This window comes from Oreochromis niloticus, linkage group LG11 (genome assembly GCF_001858045.2).
Source record: "Oreochromis niloticus isolate F11D_XX linkage group LG11, O_niloticus_UMD_NMBU, whole genome shotgun sequence".
NCBI lineage: Eukaryota > Metazoa > Chordata > Actinopteri > Cichliformes > Cichlidae > Oreochromis > Oreochromis niloticus.
In genome coordinates this window covers 25033570-25047994 of record NC_031976.2, presented here as the reverse complement: position 1 = coordinate 25047994, position 14425 = coordinate 25033570, and the positions used below count along the sequence as shown (strand labels likewise).

Below are 14425 nucleotides of genomic sequence, written 5' to 3'. Positions count from 1 at the left end.
TAAAAGTTGGGCTGATTTTAACATCATTACAAAAATTGTTGTTAATTATTTTTAAAAATATTCATGGTACCACAAATTGTTTTTTCATTTAGTTGAACTTAACATGTTTGTCAGTAGGTAAACAATTAGTATTGTACAGTCAGAAATATCAAGTTATTGTTAATACTGCAAGTCTGCAGTATTATGTCTGTTAGGACAACTAATGCATAAGTTGTCCTAACAGTCATCTTAAGTAAGCTTTACTTAGTTTTTTTGAGGCAACGAGTTTCCATAATTTTTTTGAGTTCTGGGAACTAACAAGGCTGTACAGTGTACTCAAAATGAGTAAGTTGCCCTAACTTGGTCATCTTACGTAAACTTGATCCAATTTTTTTGAGTTCTGGGAACAAATGAGCTTGTACAGAGTACTCAAAGTAAATAAGTTGTCCTAACTTAGTCATTTTTAGCTAAGCTTTACTCAATTTTTTTGAGGCAACGAGTTTCCATAATTTTTTTGAGTTCTGGGAACTAATTAGATTTTACAGTGTGTGACTCACTTCTCCAAATCAACTGACATGCACATGACCGACATTCAGACAAACATGTGGACAATGACATGACTGCTTTTGTTTTCATAATTTACGTGAAAGGCAAATATGTGACAACAGCAGTCTGATGGCAGCAGTGCAAAGATCATCCCAACCACAGTCATTATGTCTACACTATAAACATTTCAGTCTTAAAGCAACAGAGTATGGTGGATTAAACACATTTAAAGACACTGTCTGCAAACACAGCCAAACAGGGTCAACTAGCCCTGGATATGTGTTAATCATTTAGTATTTTTGCTAAGTGCGCTTACATTTTATCAAGTTGTATACAAAGAGTTTCTCTTTCTCTTTTGGACTCTATTCCCAAAGATTATGTTGATGCTGATACCAAATTTGTTACTCATTAAAGAAAAGACCTGATTAGATGGTTTTCTCTATCTTAGTTGCCAGATAAGCTGAAGCAGGAAATAATGCTTGAGGTGCAGCTCAAAACTGTAAACCACATCTTAAACATGAAGAATGTTTCTCCTGCTTTCGACAACCACCATTTCTTTTATTGCATCATGCACTCTTACAGACTCTCTAGAGTCACAAAACACTAAACAGAGGAAGGAGTGCATTGAAACAAGGAAACTGAATATTTCCGAGTGTGAAATTACTGTACAGCGAGTTTTCAGAAGAACACTCAGTACTGAAAGTACATTTATTTCTGGAAATAGTTACATTTCTCAAGATTGTTAGGATTTGAAACCAGGCAAGCATGGCAGGTCACGATGTGCTGAACAGTGTGAAAGCATAAAACCACAGGCTTGTGTGTGTGTGTGCAGCACAACACAGACTACTATCATCACAATAAGTTTTTATCTTCTCTAACTTCTGTTCTTCTCCCACATACTGGTCTGCTGGTTTTCTGTCAGCCGGCTCTATTCACAAAGCCTCACACAGTTCTTGCTACCAAACACAGACACGTCTTCAGATGACTGTAAATAGAAAGCTATGAAAAGGGTGCAGCACCCCTCCTCCACCGTTGTGCTCTGCCACCTGACTGATGACATCACCACTTTTTTTCTTTTCTTCCTGTGTCACATTTGTACATTCCCAGAAACAATGATTTTGTAAATTAAGTAAAACTGGCCTGAGGGGAAATTCCTTAACTGCAAAGCAATCACACACTGACATGTCATTACGCAATCTTGGGATTTACTGCTTCAAGACAAGTCAAAGAGAGCAGATAGAGAAAGCTTAAACAGTGAATGGTTTTAATGGTGGTAAAGTTATAAACTGTTTGGGACTGCTTAACATATGATGTCAATAACACTGCCAAAGATAACAACTTGCATGAATGACACTGAATTTCAACGATTATGATACAGAGTTTTTACTATTTATAAAAAACGAAATACTTTTATTTTAAATAATTCAAAAAATAAAATATAGGTATCTACTTTAACCCTTTTGGGTGAGCATATGTCATCATGATGCATGTCCGGAATGTGAGAGTCATTTTTTATATATAAACATCTGCTTGGTAGTTATGCAGAATCAAGTCCTCCACCCCTCATGACATGAAACTGAATTTACTTCCTCTCAGGAGTGTAAAGTTGCTCTGCTCACATTTGAGTCACAAGAAAGCATGTTTCTCTGTTCATCTTCACTGAGCTAACTGACTCTCTACATCCGTCATCTGTTTCAGCTCTTCCTGCTGAACCTGACCGTGATCAGGCTGCTGTCTCTGGTCTACACCAAGATCCCAAAGTGAGGCTTCTGGTTTAGTTTTATTACATCTCAGCATGGCCAGTAAGTGTTGCCTGAAGTTTCCACACAGGCCGAGATACAGCAGAGGCCTCAGGCTGGCGTGAAGGCAGCCTAGAGCAGAGGTGACCATGAGAAGTGTTTTTAGTGAACCTTTGGAACTTTCATGTGAATCATTAGGATGTTTCTGAAGTCTGTTCCTGACAGTGTCCAAAAAAAAAATGAAGTTGTACGGCATCCAACACAGACAGAATATGCCCACCAGAGACAGGATGACGGTGATATTTCTCTGCATTCGGGCCCCATTAGAGCTGCACCGCTGCCATAGCATATATGACAAGATTATCAGCATGAACGCAGGTAGCACGAAGCCAAATATGTGGTGGAGCAGGCGTGACCACAACTGCCAGTCAGTTCCAGACTGAGGGTAGATGTGAACACATGTTTTCTCTTCTGTGGAGTCCTTTTTAGCCCCTGGGAAAATCCAGTCAGGTACGGTGAGGACGACAGAGACAAACCAGACTGACAGACAGCTGATGTGAACAAAGAAGGGCTTCTCGTGGGAATACAACTGGATGCCATGGATGACAGAGAGGTAGTTTTGAAGACTGATGCAAAACAGCAGAAAGATCCCACAGTAGTAGTTGAGCTAGAATAAGATAGAGAAAACTTAGTGTAAGACACAAACCTCTAACATCTATAAAAATTACACTTCATTTCTTCCCTTTCACTTCTGTCCTACTCTGATCCGCTGTTCTAAACTTGTTCTCTTCCTTAAAATTTTTAAATACTCTGAGGATGTCACTGTCATCCTGTTGAGTACAATAACTCTGATCTGCATGTTCTGCCAAGAAACTAAATTCAGCAGAAAAATGATGGAGTACAGTAAAACAAAACCAACTTTCTCACAGCTTCACTGAAAATGTCTTGCTTTTATTTTCAGTCTCTATCTGATCCATACAACATCTAGTCCTTACCTTGAAAATGACTCCAAAGATCTGGCTGAAAATCCCGAAGGACCAGTCACAAGGCTGACTTGTCTGTGCAGCCCAGAAGGGCAGCATCAACAGGAGGAGGATGTCCGCGATACTCAGGTGGAGAATAAACGTGTCCGATATGCTCCACAGTCTCCTCTTTTGAGCCAGAACTGTCAGGAGAATAATATTTCCCAAGATTCCAACAAAAAACACTATGGAGTACAGAGCAGGGACCCACACTGCCTCACTGCCTCTTTTCACAAAAGACTCATCCCCTGGATATTGATAGTCATAGTCCTCAGGAAATGTGACATTCTCTTCAAATATTCCATGTAGATCCACATCTAGATCACCCATATTCGTGAACTGTGAAGACAAAAATGTTGAAACACTGAGACCAGACAAAAATGCTGCAGTGCCTCAGAAGCTCTGTGTCAGAATAGATTCCTCTCTTTATTTCTCTCTGGCTAAAAGTCAAGTTAGTTCCCTGAAATTTCCCTTTGGTAAGCCCATCTTATAGTAAATGCACAAACATACAACAACTCACATGTTGTGATGTAGCAATTGTGCAGCTGACATAAACGGAAAGTACAGTTCTCTTTAGTCACTCACACACACACACACACACACACACACACACACACTTTTAATCTGTAAAACTGCCTCCCAGCTTTGCTTTTTTACCGTTGTTAAAATAAAGCTTCTACAAAACCAGAAGAGTCAGGAGTTAAAGATAAGGAACGCTAAGCTTGCGCACACAGTTATTGCAAACAGACAGTAGACAGTAACTTATCAGTAACTTCCATGGCTGCCAGTAAAATATTCATAATGTTAAAAGATATATTGTAGGAGGGCTGATATATGCAAATAAATGTACGTACTTCACATAAAGAGCTTCGACTGTAGAGTTTGAGAAGCTTTCTGCGCGCTGTAGGTCGATGATACTAAAAACAGGACCCGCGCATAGCCTACCGCTTTAACCTCGGGTCACTCAGTTTTAAAGGGTGACTACCGGTCGGGTGTTTTTGGAGGGAGCACAGACGAACTCCCGCAGCTGTCCGACGCCTGTCAAGTACAACTGAAAAACGCGCGATAGCGTTCTTTATAGCTACCAAACACAGTTAAATTATAGAACCATAAAACTGTAATTACAGAATAATACGCTGAGAGTTGATCCAGAAACACAAGCGTTCCGGCGAGCAACTTAGAAGGAGACGGTGAAAAACAAAGCTAAGCTCACCACAGTAGTTTGCTTATCAGAGACACGCCCCGCACACAAACTGCTACCTTTAAACCTCTCACGCACATAAAGGAATTATAAACATTTTAACTTCTACTCCACTGACTTGTTTTGGTTCATCACACGTCACCTCGCTCGCAAATTGCCACTTCAGTCAAATACTCTGGCGAAATACAATATTATATTTTTCAAAATAAAATACTGCATAATAATTATACTACAGCGGATGCAACTGAAAATCCAAAAGAAAGAGAATTTGAGAAAAAGACTCGGCTCTGTGGTTTTGTGGCGCTCATACAGACACGTTACAGTGGCTACAGTGGCTCAGTCTCTGTGACCTCCGTGTTTAATGTGAAAAACAGGTGGTTTGTTTTGAAGGTCGCCCCCCAACTCACTTCCGTGTCTCGCCTTTAGAGGCCTGGCTTGATTCAGGCTTCTGAAAAGAAGGAAACAAAACAGACAAAGCATCGCATAAATAGCTGCTAAACTAGAGGGAGCTGTTGAGATTGTGAGATGGGTTGGCCGGCTGGAGTCACCAAAGTCAACTCATTCATTTTTAAAGTGAGAATTATGCTATTTAAACAAAACTAAGAGTGTAGCAGATAATTAGAATGAAGTAGAGAGCTAAATGATGCTATCTAACTTTAATTGTGAAAGAGAGACTAATGTAAGTTTCATATTAGCTATTTTAATTAAACTGATTTATAACATGACCATCTCAAAAGTCATTTTCCGCAGTCCCTGGCCAAGACGAATGCAGCTGTTGTTTGTTGGTGCAGGTGTCAGAATATTTATAACATTCAATACTTTGAAAAATTCTCAAGACTTTCTTCGTTTTTAATTTTTTTTTCTGGAAAAATGGGAAATAAGTCAATGAGTAAACATGCTAATACAACGTGTAAGGTTAAAAACAAGAAATTTAGATATCTGCCGTTTAACCCAAATCCAGCAGAGGGCGCTCCACTGCAATCAAACTATGTGTGATGATGCGCATGTAAGTACGTATGTAGTAATATGGTCTTTACAGGAGTATTTTATCTTTTTTTTTAGCCTGGTGATGTTCATGAATGACCATATCTTTGTTCATTCATTTAGTTGGACTATTTTACATCTGACTTTGCTATTTTGACACAAAGGTCTGTTTTTTTTCTAAACAGGAATCCCAGCTTTACTGTAAATATTAAGTTTAACTCAATGCAGCACTCAGTGTGTTCCATTTCATTTGTTCAATGTGTGGTCCTCTGTCTTCTTAACTTTATCTAGTTATAGTGGCTTCTGAGAATAAATTATGCTCACATTTATTATCCTCCAAAACCCAGAATTTAATTTTTGTCCTCTGTTGGGGACATTTATATGATCTATGAATCCTACTGTAGTTTCAATGTGATATCCAGGGCTTTCAATTAACAACACATTTGTGGGGGTTGAGCTAACAGACTACATAGACTTTCTTTTCAAAATGATGGGAATTGCAGCATGCACATTTTATCTCCAGAAGGGAAGCAGATACATTGTTTTGCCGATATTATGATTCTATTGTCAAAACTCAAATTGTTTCTTCAATTTGAAACTCTTAGTAGCTATGTATAGGATTTCAGAAATGTACCATCGTTTCCAACCTATAAGTCCTCACTTCAGAAAGCAGAGGGCAGGGTGAAGCAGATTTTACTTGAAACTTTGGAAGGGGAGTCAGACTTACTGCTGTCATGAGGTAGAGGAAGGCGAGGCATTAGAGCAGGAAGGTGAAAGCTCAGAGGAAAAGGTGCCTTAGCAGGAACAATGTGCTGGCGCTCATACCATCCATAATAACAAGTATTGATTGTAGGGCTCACATGTGCGCGCGCGCGCACACACACACACACACACACACACACACACACACACACACACCAGCTAAGAGTTTGATTGCTTCCTTTATCCTCTTTGATTAACAGGATATATGGTAAAAGTGCTTTGAACTGTGAGCCTCCTGTCTTTGTCAGTTAACTTTCAACTTTACTGAAACTGGGTTGATTCCCTGCACAGGTCATTGCCTATATGCCAGTTGAGAAACCAAACGTCACAATTTCAGAGCCCTAGCTTGTACACTGCTTCTTAGCCACAATGGACTTTGGAGGCCATCATGTTCCCTTTTTTCAGGCTCAAAAGCTGGTACGTCCTCTTCTGAGCCTTTATTTTCTTACTCTAATGTTTGACCGTCCTCCACCTCATTTGCTGACAACACTAAGTATGACTACACTTTCACCATTCTAAGTAAACGAGTAAAGAAATCCCCTCAAAAATAATTTGAGGTGTAATTAAATGACATAATTCGGTAATAAAGCCAGACCTGATGTCAGCTACAAGGTACAGAAGATTCAAAAAATAACAATTTGGAAAAAGAAAAAGATGCAACATGTTTCTTTGAACCACAAAATACAAATTATCTAAAAAAAAAAAAAAAAAAAAAGTCTAAATATCAATGTGCTTTTCTTACGGGTTTTAGGAGGCTATTGAAATAAAGTCTCACCTGTGAGCCATCATCATATTTGGATATTAGCGATAAACACAGCATGCTAAAGACCTCTTCAAAAGTCTGGAGACTTTGCCCATTGATTTCAACTCAGGATTTACTGAGTGTTCATCATAATGTCTTTATCACTCTCTAATTTTGATGTACTTCAAAGTCTTTAATCTAATTTAAGACACCTTAAAATCAGATAAATATTTTCACATTAAGACTTGACAGCAACATACAACATACTTTTGAAATAAATATTTAACAAAAAATAATGACATTATTAAACAAAATATTAAACCTGGTGTTTCCAAACCTTTCTGGATCGTTGCAATGATATCGTTCATGAAATATCTGAACTGATGTCTAAGTTACAGTTTCAATTTTTGTATGGTTACCTCTAAGTGTGTATTTTGACATTTAATCTTCTGTTAGATGTGACGGGCGCTGCAAGTAAATGTTGCGAGTTCACCTGTGTTTCAGTGGCTTAGAGCTGAATCACTCTTCTGAGGTTTCTCTTTCCATCATCACACCCAGAACATCTCAGCTCCAAACTTTGTGTCAGGGAGTTTTCTATAATATAGATAATATTTTCCCACACAACTATTTCCTAAAGGGCCATAACAGCAAGTGGATCTGCGTATTTGATATGGCAGTTTTTTTTTTTTTTTTTTTTAAAACGTGTTTGTTTTGTTTAAATGCCAAATACCCTGATGCACTTGTCCCATCGTGTCTAGGCATGGGACAGTACCAACCTGGGGCTCTTTTGCACGTCAGGTAAACATGAAGCCACATGCAATTTTCTATAATAAAGAATTCACTAACAAAAACAAAGAGCTTTATCAGGTCGGTTGTGGACCCTGAAAAGAAAAAAACCAACCCCCCCCCAGAATCAAAACATGTATTGTCGAATACACATCAACCATTGAACATTATGTATCTTTTTCCTTTTATTTCACAATTATGCACTAAATTCACATTTAAATTTACATTTAGTATGCACAATTCATTTAGCATGTTTGCACACTGTTTCAAAAATATGTATAAGACTGACAATAACAGAATAACTGTCAAGTATTTGGTACATTTTGGTATATAGGAAATAATTAACATCAAAGCATATCTGCAGAAGACATAAGAGATATATTAGAGACACAGAAAGAATCTTTCTGAACAGTGCATTCTGGGAGAAACGGTGTCAGGTGTGATGCTAAAAGTAGCCACTTGCACAGCTACCTTTCCTGACTTTTCTGTGGAAAAGTCAGGAAAACAAACAAAAAACTTAACACTGTAAAAAATGTTAAATCTTAGAAATGTGTACTGTAACATGTGCAAAACTACAAAAAATGTTTTAGACATAAACACACATTTTGAGCAAAAATCTGCTACGTAAATTAAAAAAAAGTAAACATTTTAAATGAAGACTTATTTTATTGCTAGTCCTCAGTTTTAAGCATAAGACACATTTAGAGCAGGATTAAAATCTGCCAACAAAAACAAACAACACTACATGCTGTTGTCATCCGGTGTCCTGTCTGCACATTCCCAGTATCCATGCTGCAACAGTGAAATCAAGAACTAAAAATACTGGCGACTACCAGTGCTGCCCTTCAGCCTCCATGACAGGAGGACCAACATAAAGACTGACAACAAACAGAAACAATCTGAGGACTTAAATACAAGGAGACGATGGACAACAGGTGGAAAGACATCAGGAACAAATCTGACTAACAAAACAAGGGAAGCCAAACTGAACATAACACACATGAGATAAGGTACTGTCAAAATAAAACAGGAAGTTACACTCACGCAGAGAACAAGACAAGGACATGTAAGCAAAGGGAGACGAAACTCAGAGACACGACTAGGGAGACACAGAACGAGGGTGAGAGAGTGACGGTCAGAGAGGGTGAGGGAAACCAGACACACGCACAGATGCCCACATGCCTGGGGAAACATGACACGGTTTTGTAAACGGACTCAGTCGCAGACCAGGAGACCTTTGCAGAAACTGTGGTGTCACCGGGTGAATATATATACAAGGTGCTTGGGAAAGGGGTCCGGGGCTCCAGGGGGGAAGGGGAAGGGTCCAAAACCACACTCTGCTCTTTCACCCAACAATCCCACTCCTTTTCCACCAGTCGCTTCTCTCGCTCACTCGGGGGTACAGGGACGGGTCCGGGGGGAATCTATGCACACACACAGAAAATCCAATTAGCACTACATCACAGGGAAACTCACTGACTTAAGCAGATTGCTGAAGCACTAACGCGGGTGACTCAACGTTCCAGCGACGAGTAGTGTAGGTCTGCCATCTTAAAAAGCCCTTCTGATTGTAGTAAACAGTGACAGGTGTGATGATGAGCACAGGTGCGTGGGCCAGGTGCGGAGCCCGCAGTGAGCATCGCCGTGGCAGGGGAAAGAGGGGGAGAGAGAGAGAGAGAGAACAAAAACAAAGACATGTTGCCTAACATGGAATCAGCCGGTGAGGCACGGGGACCGTGACAAAACAGGCAAATAAACAAGACAAGACAGACTCCACTGGGAGGCAAAATAACGCAGGAGATACTGAGGAGGACACACAGAGGCAATACCAAGGCAAACAGGACCCGAAAGGAAAAAGAAAACTCAATAGACTACAAACTAGCATCAGGGCTTCAAACTGAACATAAGAATGGCAATAACTCTATAAAGAAAGAACAAGACCAAACGATGCAAAAACACATTCTACAAAATACATCATGGACCTAAATAAACTCAAAATTGTGGGTCAATGACCCAGTACCATGACAGTAACATCATCATGCTCACATGTGAGCTCTCTCATGAAAGAGTATGTTTCTCTGTTCATCTTCCCTAAACTGACTGTTTCTCTACAGCCATCATCTGTTTCAGCTCGTCGTCTTGATCATACAGATACTTACAGATATCTACTTTTGATCCTTTTGGGTGAGCATATGTCACCATGATGCATGTCCGCAATGTGAGAGTCATTTTTTTTATATATAAACATCTGTTTGTCAGTTACACAGAATAACATCCTCCACCCCTTGAACTCATGACATGAAACTCCATTCACTTCCTCTCCGGAGTGTAAAGTTGTTCTACTTACATCTGAGTCAGAAGAGAGCATGTTTCTCTGTTCATCTTCACTAAGCTAACTGACTCTCTACAACCATCATCTGTTCCAGCTCTTCCTGCTGAACCTGACCGCGATCAGGCTGCTGTCTCTGGCCTACACCAAGATCCCAGAGAGAGCCTTTTGGTTCAGTTTTATTACATCTCAGCATGGCCAGTAAGTGTTGCCTGAAGTTTCCACACAGGCCGAGATACAGCAGAGGCCTCAGGCTGGCGTGAAGGCAGCCTATAGCAGAGGTGACCATGAGAAGTGTTTTTAGTGAACTTTCAGAACCTTCATGTGAATCGTTAGGAGGATCCTGAAGTCTGTTCCTGACAGTGTCCAAAACGAGTATGAAGTTGTACGGCATCCAACACAGACAGAATACGACCACTAGAGACAGGATGACGGTGATATTTCTCTGGATTGGGAGGCCATTACAGCTGCACTGCTGCCGTAGCATATGTGAGCAAAAGATCATCAACATGATTCCAGGTAGCACCAAGCCAAATATATGGTGTAGCAGGCGTGACCACAACTGCCAGTCAGTTCCAGACTGAGGGTAGATATTAACACAAGTATTATCTTCTGTGTAATTATTTTTACCCACCAGGAAAATCCAGTCAGGTGCAGTGAGGAGGACAGAGATAAGCCAGACTAACAGGCAGCTGATATGAACTAACCAGCGCCTCCCGTGGGAATACAACTGGATGCCACGGATGACAGAGAGGTAGTTTTGAAGACTGATGCAAAGCAGCAGAAAGATCCCACAGTAGTAGTTGAGCTAGAAGAAAAAGGGAGAACTTAGTGTAAGACACAAACCTCTAACATCTATTAAAATTACACTTCATTTCTTCCCTTTCACTTCTGTCCTACTGTAAACCTCTTTTTCTAATCTTGTTCTCTTCCTTAAAAATTTTAAATACTCAGTCACTGTCATCCTGTTGAGTACAATGACTCTGTTCAGCTTTCTCAAAGCTTTACTGAAAATGTCTTGTTTTCACTTTCAGTCTCTGTTTCACACAACATCTGGCCCTTACCTTGAAAACGACCCCAAAGACCCGGTTCAAAATTCCCCAAAACCGGTCACAAAGCTGACTTGTCTGTGCAGCCCAGAAGGGCAGCATTAACAGGAGGAGGATGTCCACGATACTCAGGTGGAGAATAAAGGTGTCCGATAGGCTCCACAGTCTTCTCTTTTGAACCAGAACTGTCAGGAGAATAATATTTCCCAGTATGCCAACAAAAAACACTACAGCATACAGAGCAGGGACCCACACTGCCTCACTCCCTCTTTCCACAGGAACATTATCCACTGTACTGTTAAACACTGTAAACACTGTAGGGCTATTCACTGTACTCGCTGCATCGTAATCATAATCATTGGTGTTGTTCTGGCCATATTCCAAATAGTCATCAGACTTTAAGATTCCATCGGTTTCCACATGCAGCTGTGCCATGTCCATATACTGTGGAGACAAAAACAAAACAGACAAAAATACATCAGTGCCACCCACACTGCCTCATTGCCTCTTTTTACGAAAGGCTCATCCCCTGGATAGTCATAGGTGATGTTTGGGTCATAGTCAATTCCACTGTTCACATCCAGATCATCAGTACTCATATTCATGTTCTGTTGAACAAAAACAAAAAGTCAAAACACAAGTGTTGAAACACAGAGAGAAGACAAAAATGCTGCAGTGCCTCAGAAACTCTATGTCAGAATAGATTCCTCTCTCTCTCTTTCTCTCCGGGTAAAAGGGAAGTCAGTTCCCTGACATTTCCCTTTGGGAAGCCCAGATGAGCCTTTATAATACACAAGCACATCCCAACTCATCTGGTGTGATGTAGCAATCGTGGAGTGGACATAAAAGGAAAGTACAGTACTCCGTTGTCCGCCCCCCCCTCACTCTCTCTCTCTCTCTCACACACACTTAAAATCTAAAAGAATGTCTCGCTGCTTTGTTATTGAATGTTGTTGAAATAAAGTACAGTCAAGAGTTAAAGATTAGGAACGTTGAGCGTGCCGATACAGTTTTTGCCAACTGATTCAAAAAGAAACTGAAAGGGACATGCCTGATAATTATGAGCAGCGTCAATTGCTGCAAGAAAAATATGCGTAATGTTAAAACACTTCACAAAAGTCAATATATATTCATATTGCATGAGGGCTAATATATGCAAACAAATGCACTTACTTCACATAAAGAGCTTCAGCTGCAGAGTTTGGGAAGCTTTTTCCGCGTTGTGGACCGATGATGCTCAGGTGAAGAGACACATTATCTCTCTGAAATCTCTTAGGAAGCTGCGTTTGCGCTCAAAATTTAGGAATCATAAAACTGTAATACAGACAACTCGCACGTGCTGAGAGTACAAAATCTATAAAAAAAAAAAACAAGGGCCCTGGTAAAGGAGACGATAAGAAAAGCTGAGCTCCCAAAAGTCATTTTCATAACACAGACAGAATCATGCAGACTCGTACCTTAAAGCCTCTCATGCACAGAAAGGACTTATAAACACTTTAACTTCTACTCCACTGGGATTTTGTGGTTCATCACGCCTCACCTCGTTGTTTTTCAAAATAAAATATTGGATTATAACAATTTAACTGCAACAGATACGACTAAAAATCTCAAAGAAAGATAAGTTTACAAAAAGACGAGGCTCTGTGGTTTAGTACCGCTCATACAGACGCGTTACACTGGCACAGCCTCTGTGACATCCGGCTTTAATAAAAAAAAAACAGGTGGTTTGTTTCGAAAAAACACGTCACGTCACTTCCGTGTTACTAGTTCATATGCCTGGCTTGATCTACCAGATTTCAGCAAACAAACGTCTTCGTTTGTTTGCTGAAAACTAGAGGGAGCTGTTGATATTCTGATATTGTGAGATGGGGTCGGCAGTTGGGAGATCTAACTAGACACAAGAAATCATAAATAAGAAAAGTCTTAAGGAAACACTGGCTCAAAGACATCTGTTAATGAAGTGAGTCTCACAAATCAGTTATCATTTGATTTATTTGGGCACTTATCTTGAAGTATTATTTAAATTCACCTTAAATAATGGACATCGACAAAGCGTGTTAGGGACCACTTAAAAAGTCTGCAGACTTTGTCCTTTGAAATTCTCATATAGATTTCATTTCAGGAATTATTAGGTAGTCAGCATAATGTCTCTGGCACATTTTGATGTACTTCAAAGTATTTTGGTTTAGTTTAAAACACCTTTATGTCAGATATTTTAACATTTAGACCTGGCAAAGACATGCAGATTTTTAAAATAAATATTTTTCATACAAATAATGATGTTATTAAACAGATTAAACCAGGTCTTTCTAAACCTTTCTGGATTGTCACTTCTTCTATTAACTGCTCTTTGGAGTTTGAATCATTTCTTTCATGAAATATCTGAGGCAGAAAGACGTTACAGTTTTCCCTATTTGCTGATTCATGCATGGTTGTCTCCAAGTCTGTGTTTTCACATTTAGCAATCATTGTATTGTTTTTGACAGTTCGATATATTTTTTTTTTTATCTCGACAGTTAATCCTTTGTTAGACTTGACAGGATGCTTCAAGTAAGCGTGCAGCTGTGTTGCAGGGGCTTAGTCATGAGTCACTCTTGACTAAGTTGTTTCTCTTTCCATCATTACACCCACACCGTCTCAGCACCAAGCTACTCAAAACCAATTAGTTGCCCTAACTTAGTCATCTTAAGTAAGCTTTACTCCATTTTTTTTGAGGCAACGAGTTGCATAGGTTTTCTAAGTTCTGGGAACTAATGAAATTTTACAGTGTATGTGTCAGTGAAATTTTCTACAATATAGACAGTTCTTTCACACACTCTCTTATTTCCTCAAGAGTCATCAGGACAAGTGTATCTGATTATTTGATATGGCAGTTTTGTTTGGTTTATTTACATTCTAAACGCCCTTCCTGATGCTCCTGTCCCATTCGGGCTGGGGACAGACAAAAAACAAAACAAAACTGGGTAACCACTACACTATGGCGACACATGCAATTTTCTATAATAAAGAATTCAACAACAACTGGAATTTATTGTCACACCTGCAAGCGAGCTCAGTCAAGTTTTCAGCTAAAAGAATGCTTTTTTGCACAGATAGATACAGTGGCTTGCAAAAGTATTCGGCCCCCTTGAACTTTTCCACATTTTGTCACATTACAGCCACAAACATGAATCAATTTTATTGGAATTCCATGTGAAAGACCAATACAAAGTGGTGTACATGTGAGAAGTGGAACGAAAATCATACGTGATTCCAAACATTTTTTACAAATAAATAACTGAAAAGT

General features: G+C 39.6%; 2 protein-coding genes across 6 annotated transcripts; both read right to left on the bottom strand.

The window, feature by feature from the left end:
- Positions 1-1200: 1200 nt before the first annotated feature.
- On the bottom strand, positions 1201-4729 carry LOC100702230 (C-X-C chemokine receptor type 3). 3 transcript variants are annotated; one of them, XM_003458799.5, is made up of 3 exons: positions 4606-4729; positions 3260-3625; positions 1201-2931 (listed from the first exon to the last, which is right to left on the bottom strand). In XM_003458799.5, exons 2-3 carry the CDS (start codon positions 3614-3616, stop codon positions 2182-2184), a joined length of 1107 nt encoding a protein of 368 aa, XP_003458847.1. In that variant the 5' UTR covers positions 3617-3625; positions 4606-4729; the 3' UTR covers positions 1201-2181. The 3 variants fall into 3 exon arrangements, with proteins under 3 accessions (XP_003458847.1, XP_013121966.1, XP_005464010.1); XM_013266512.3 differs by having other exon boundaries at positions 4141-4655; XM_005463953.4 differs by having other exon boundaries at positions 4500-4652.
- Positions 4730-7924: 3195 nt separating this feature from the next.
- Positions 7925-12953, bottom strand: LOC100702497 (C-X-C chemokine receptor type 3). 3 transcript variants are annotated; one of them, XR_003222181.1, is made up of 5 exons: positions 12597-12953; positions 12313-12493; positions 11155-11583; positions 9267-10898; positions 7925-9185 (listed from the first exon to the last, which is right to left on the bottom strand). XR_003222181.1 is itself a non-coding variant. In XM_025911500.1 (3 exons), exons 2-3 carry the CDS (start codon positions 11578-11580, stop codon positions 10149-10151), a joined length of 1176 nt encoding a protein of 391 aa, XP_025767285.1. In that variant the 5' UTR covers positions 11581-11583; positions 12313-12953; the 3' UTR covers positions 7925-10148. The 3 variants fall into 3 exon arrangements, 1 of the variants encoding a protein (XP_025767285.1); XR_003222180.1 differs by having other exon boundaries at positions 12313-12953; XM_025911500.1 differs by having other exon boundaries at positions 7925-10898; positions 12313-12953.
- Positions 12954-14425: the final 1472 nt, after the last annotated feature.

What these genes read in the sequence shown, in the direction of transcription:
- LOC100702230 (XM_003458799.5), bottom strand. Translation starts at nt 3,616, where the DNA reads ATGGGTGATCTAGATGTGGATCTACATGGAATATTTGAAGAGAATGTC. An exon ending in TCTTTGGAGTCATTTTCAAG is followed by an intron (nt 2,932 to 3,259) that starts GTAAGGACTAGA and finishes ATCTTATTCTAG; the next exon opens with CTCAACTACTACTGTGGGAT.
- LOC100702497 (XM_025911500.1), bottom strand. Translation starts at nt 11,580, where the DNA reads ATGGACATGGCACAGCTGCATGTGGAAACCGATGGAATCTTAAAGTCT. An exon ending in TCTTTGGGGTCGTTTTCAAG is followed by an intron (nt 10,899 to 11,154) that starts GTAAGGGCCAGA and finishes TTTTTCTTCTAG; the next exon opens with CTCAACTACTACTGTGGGAT.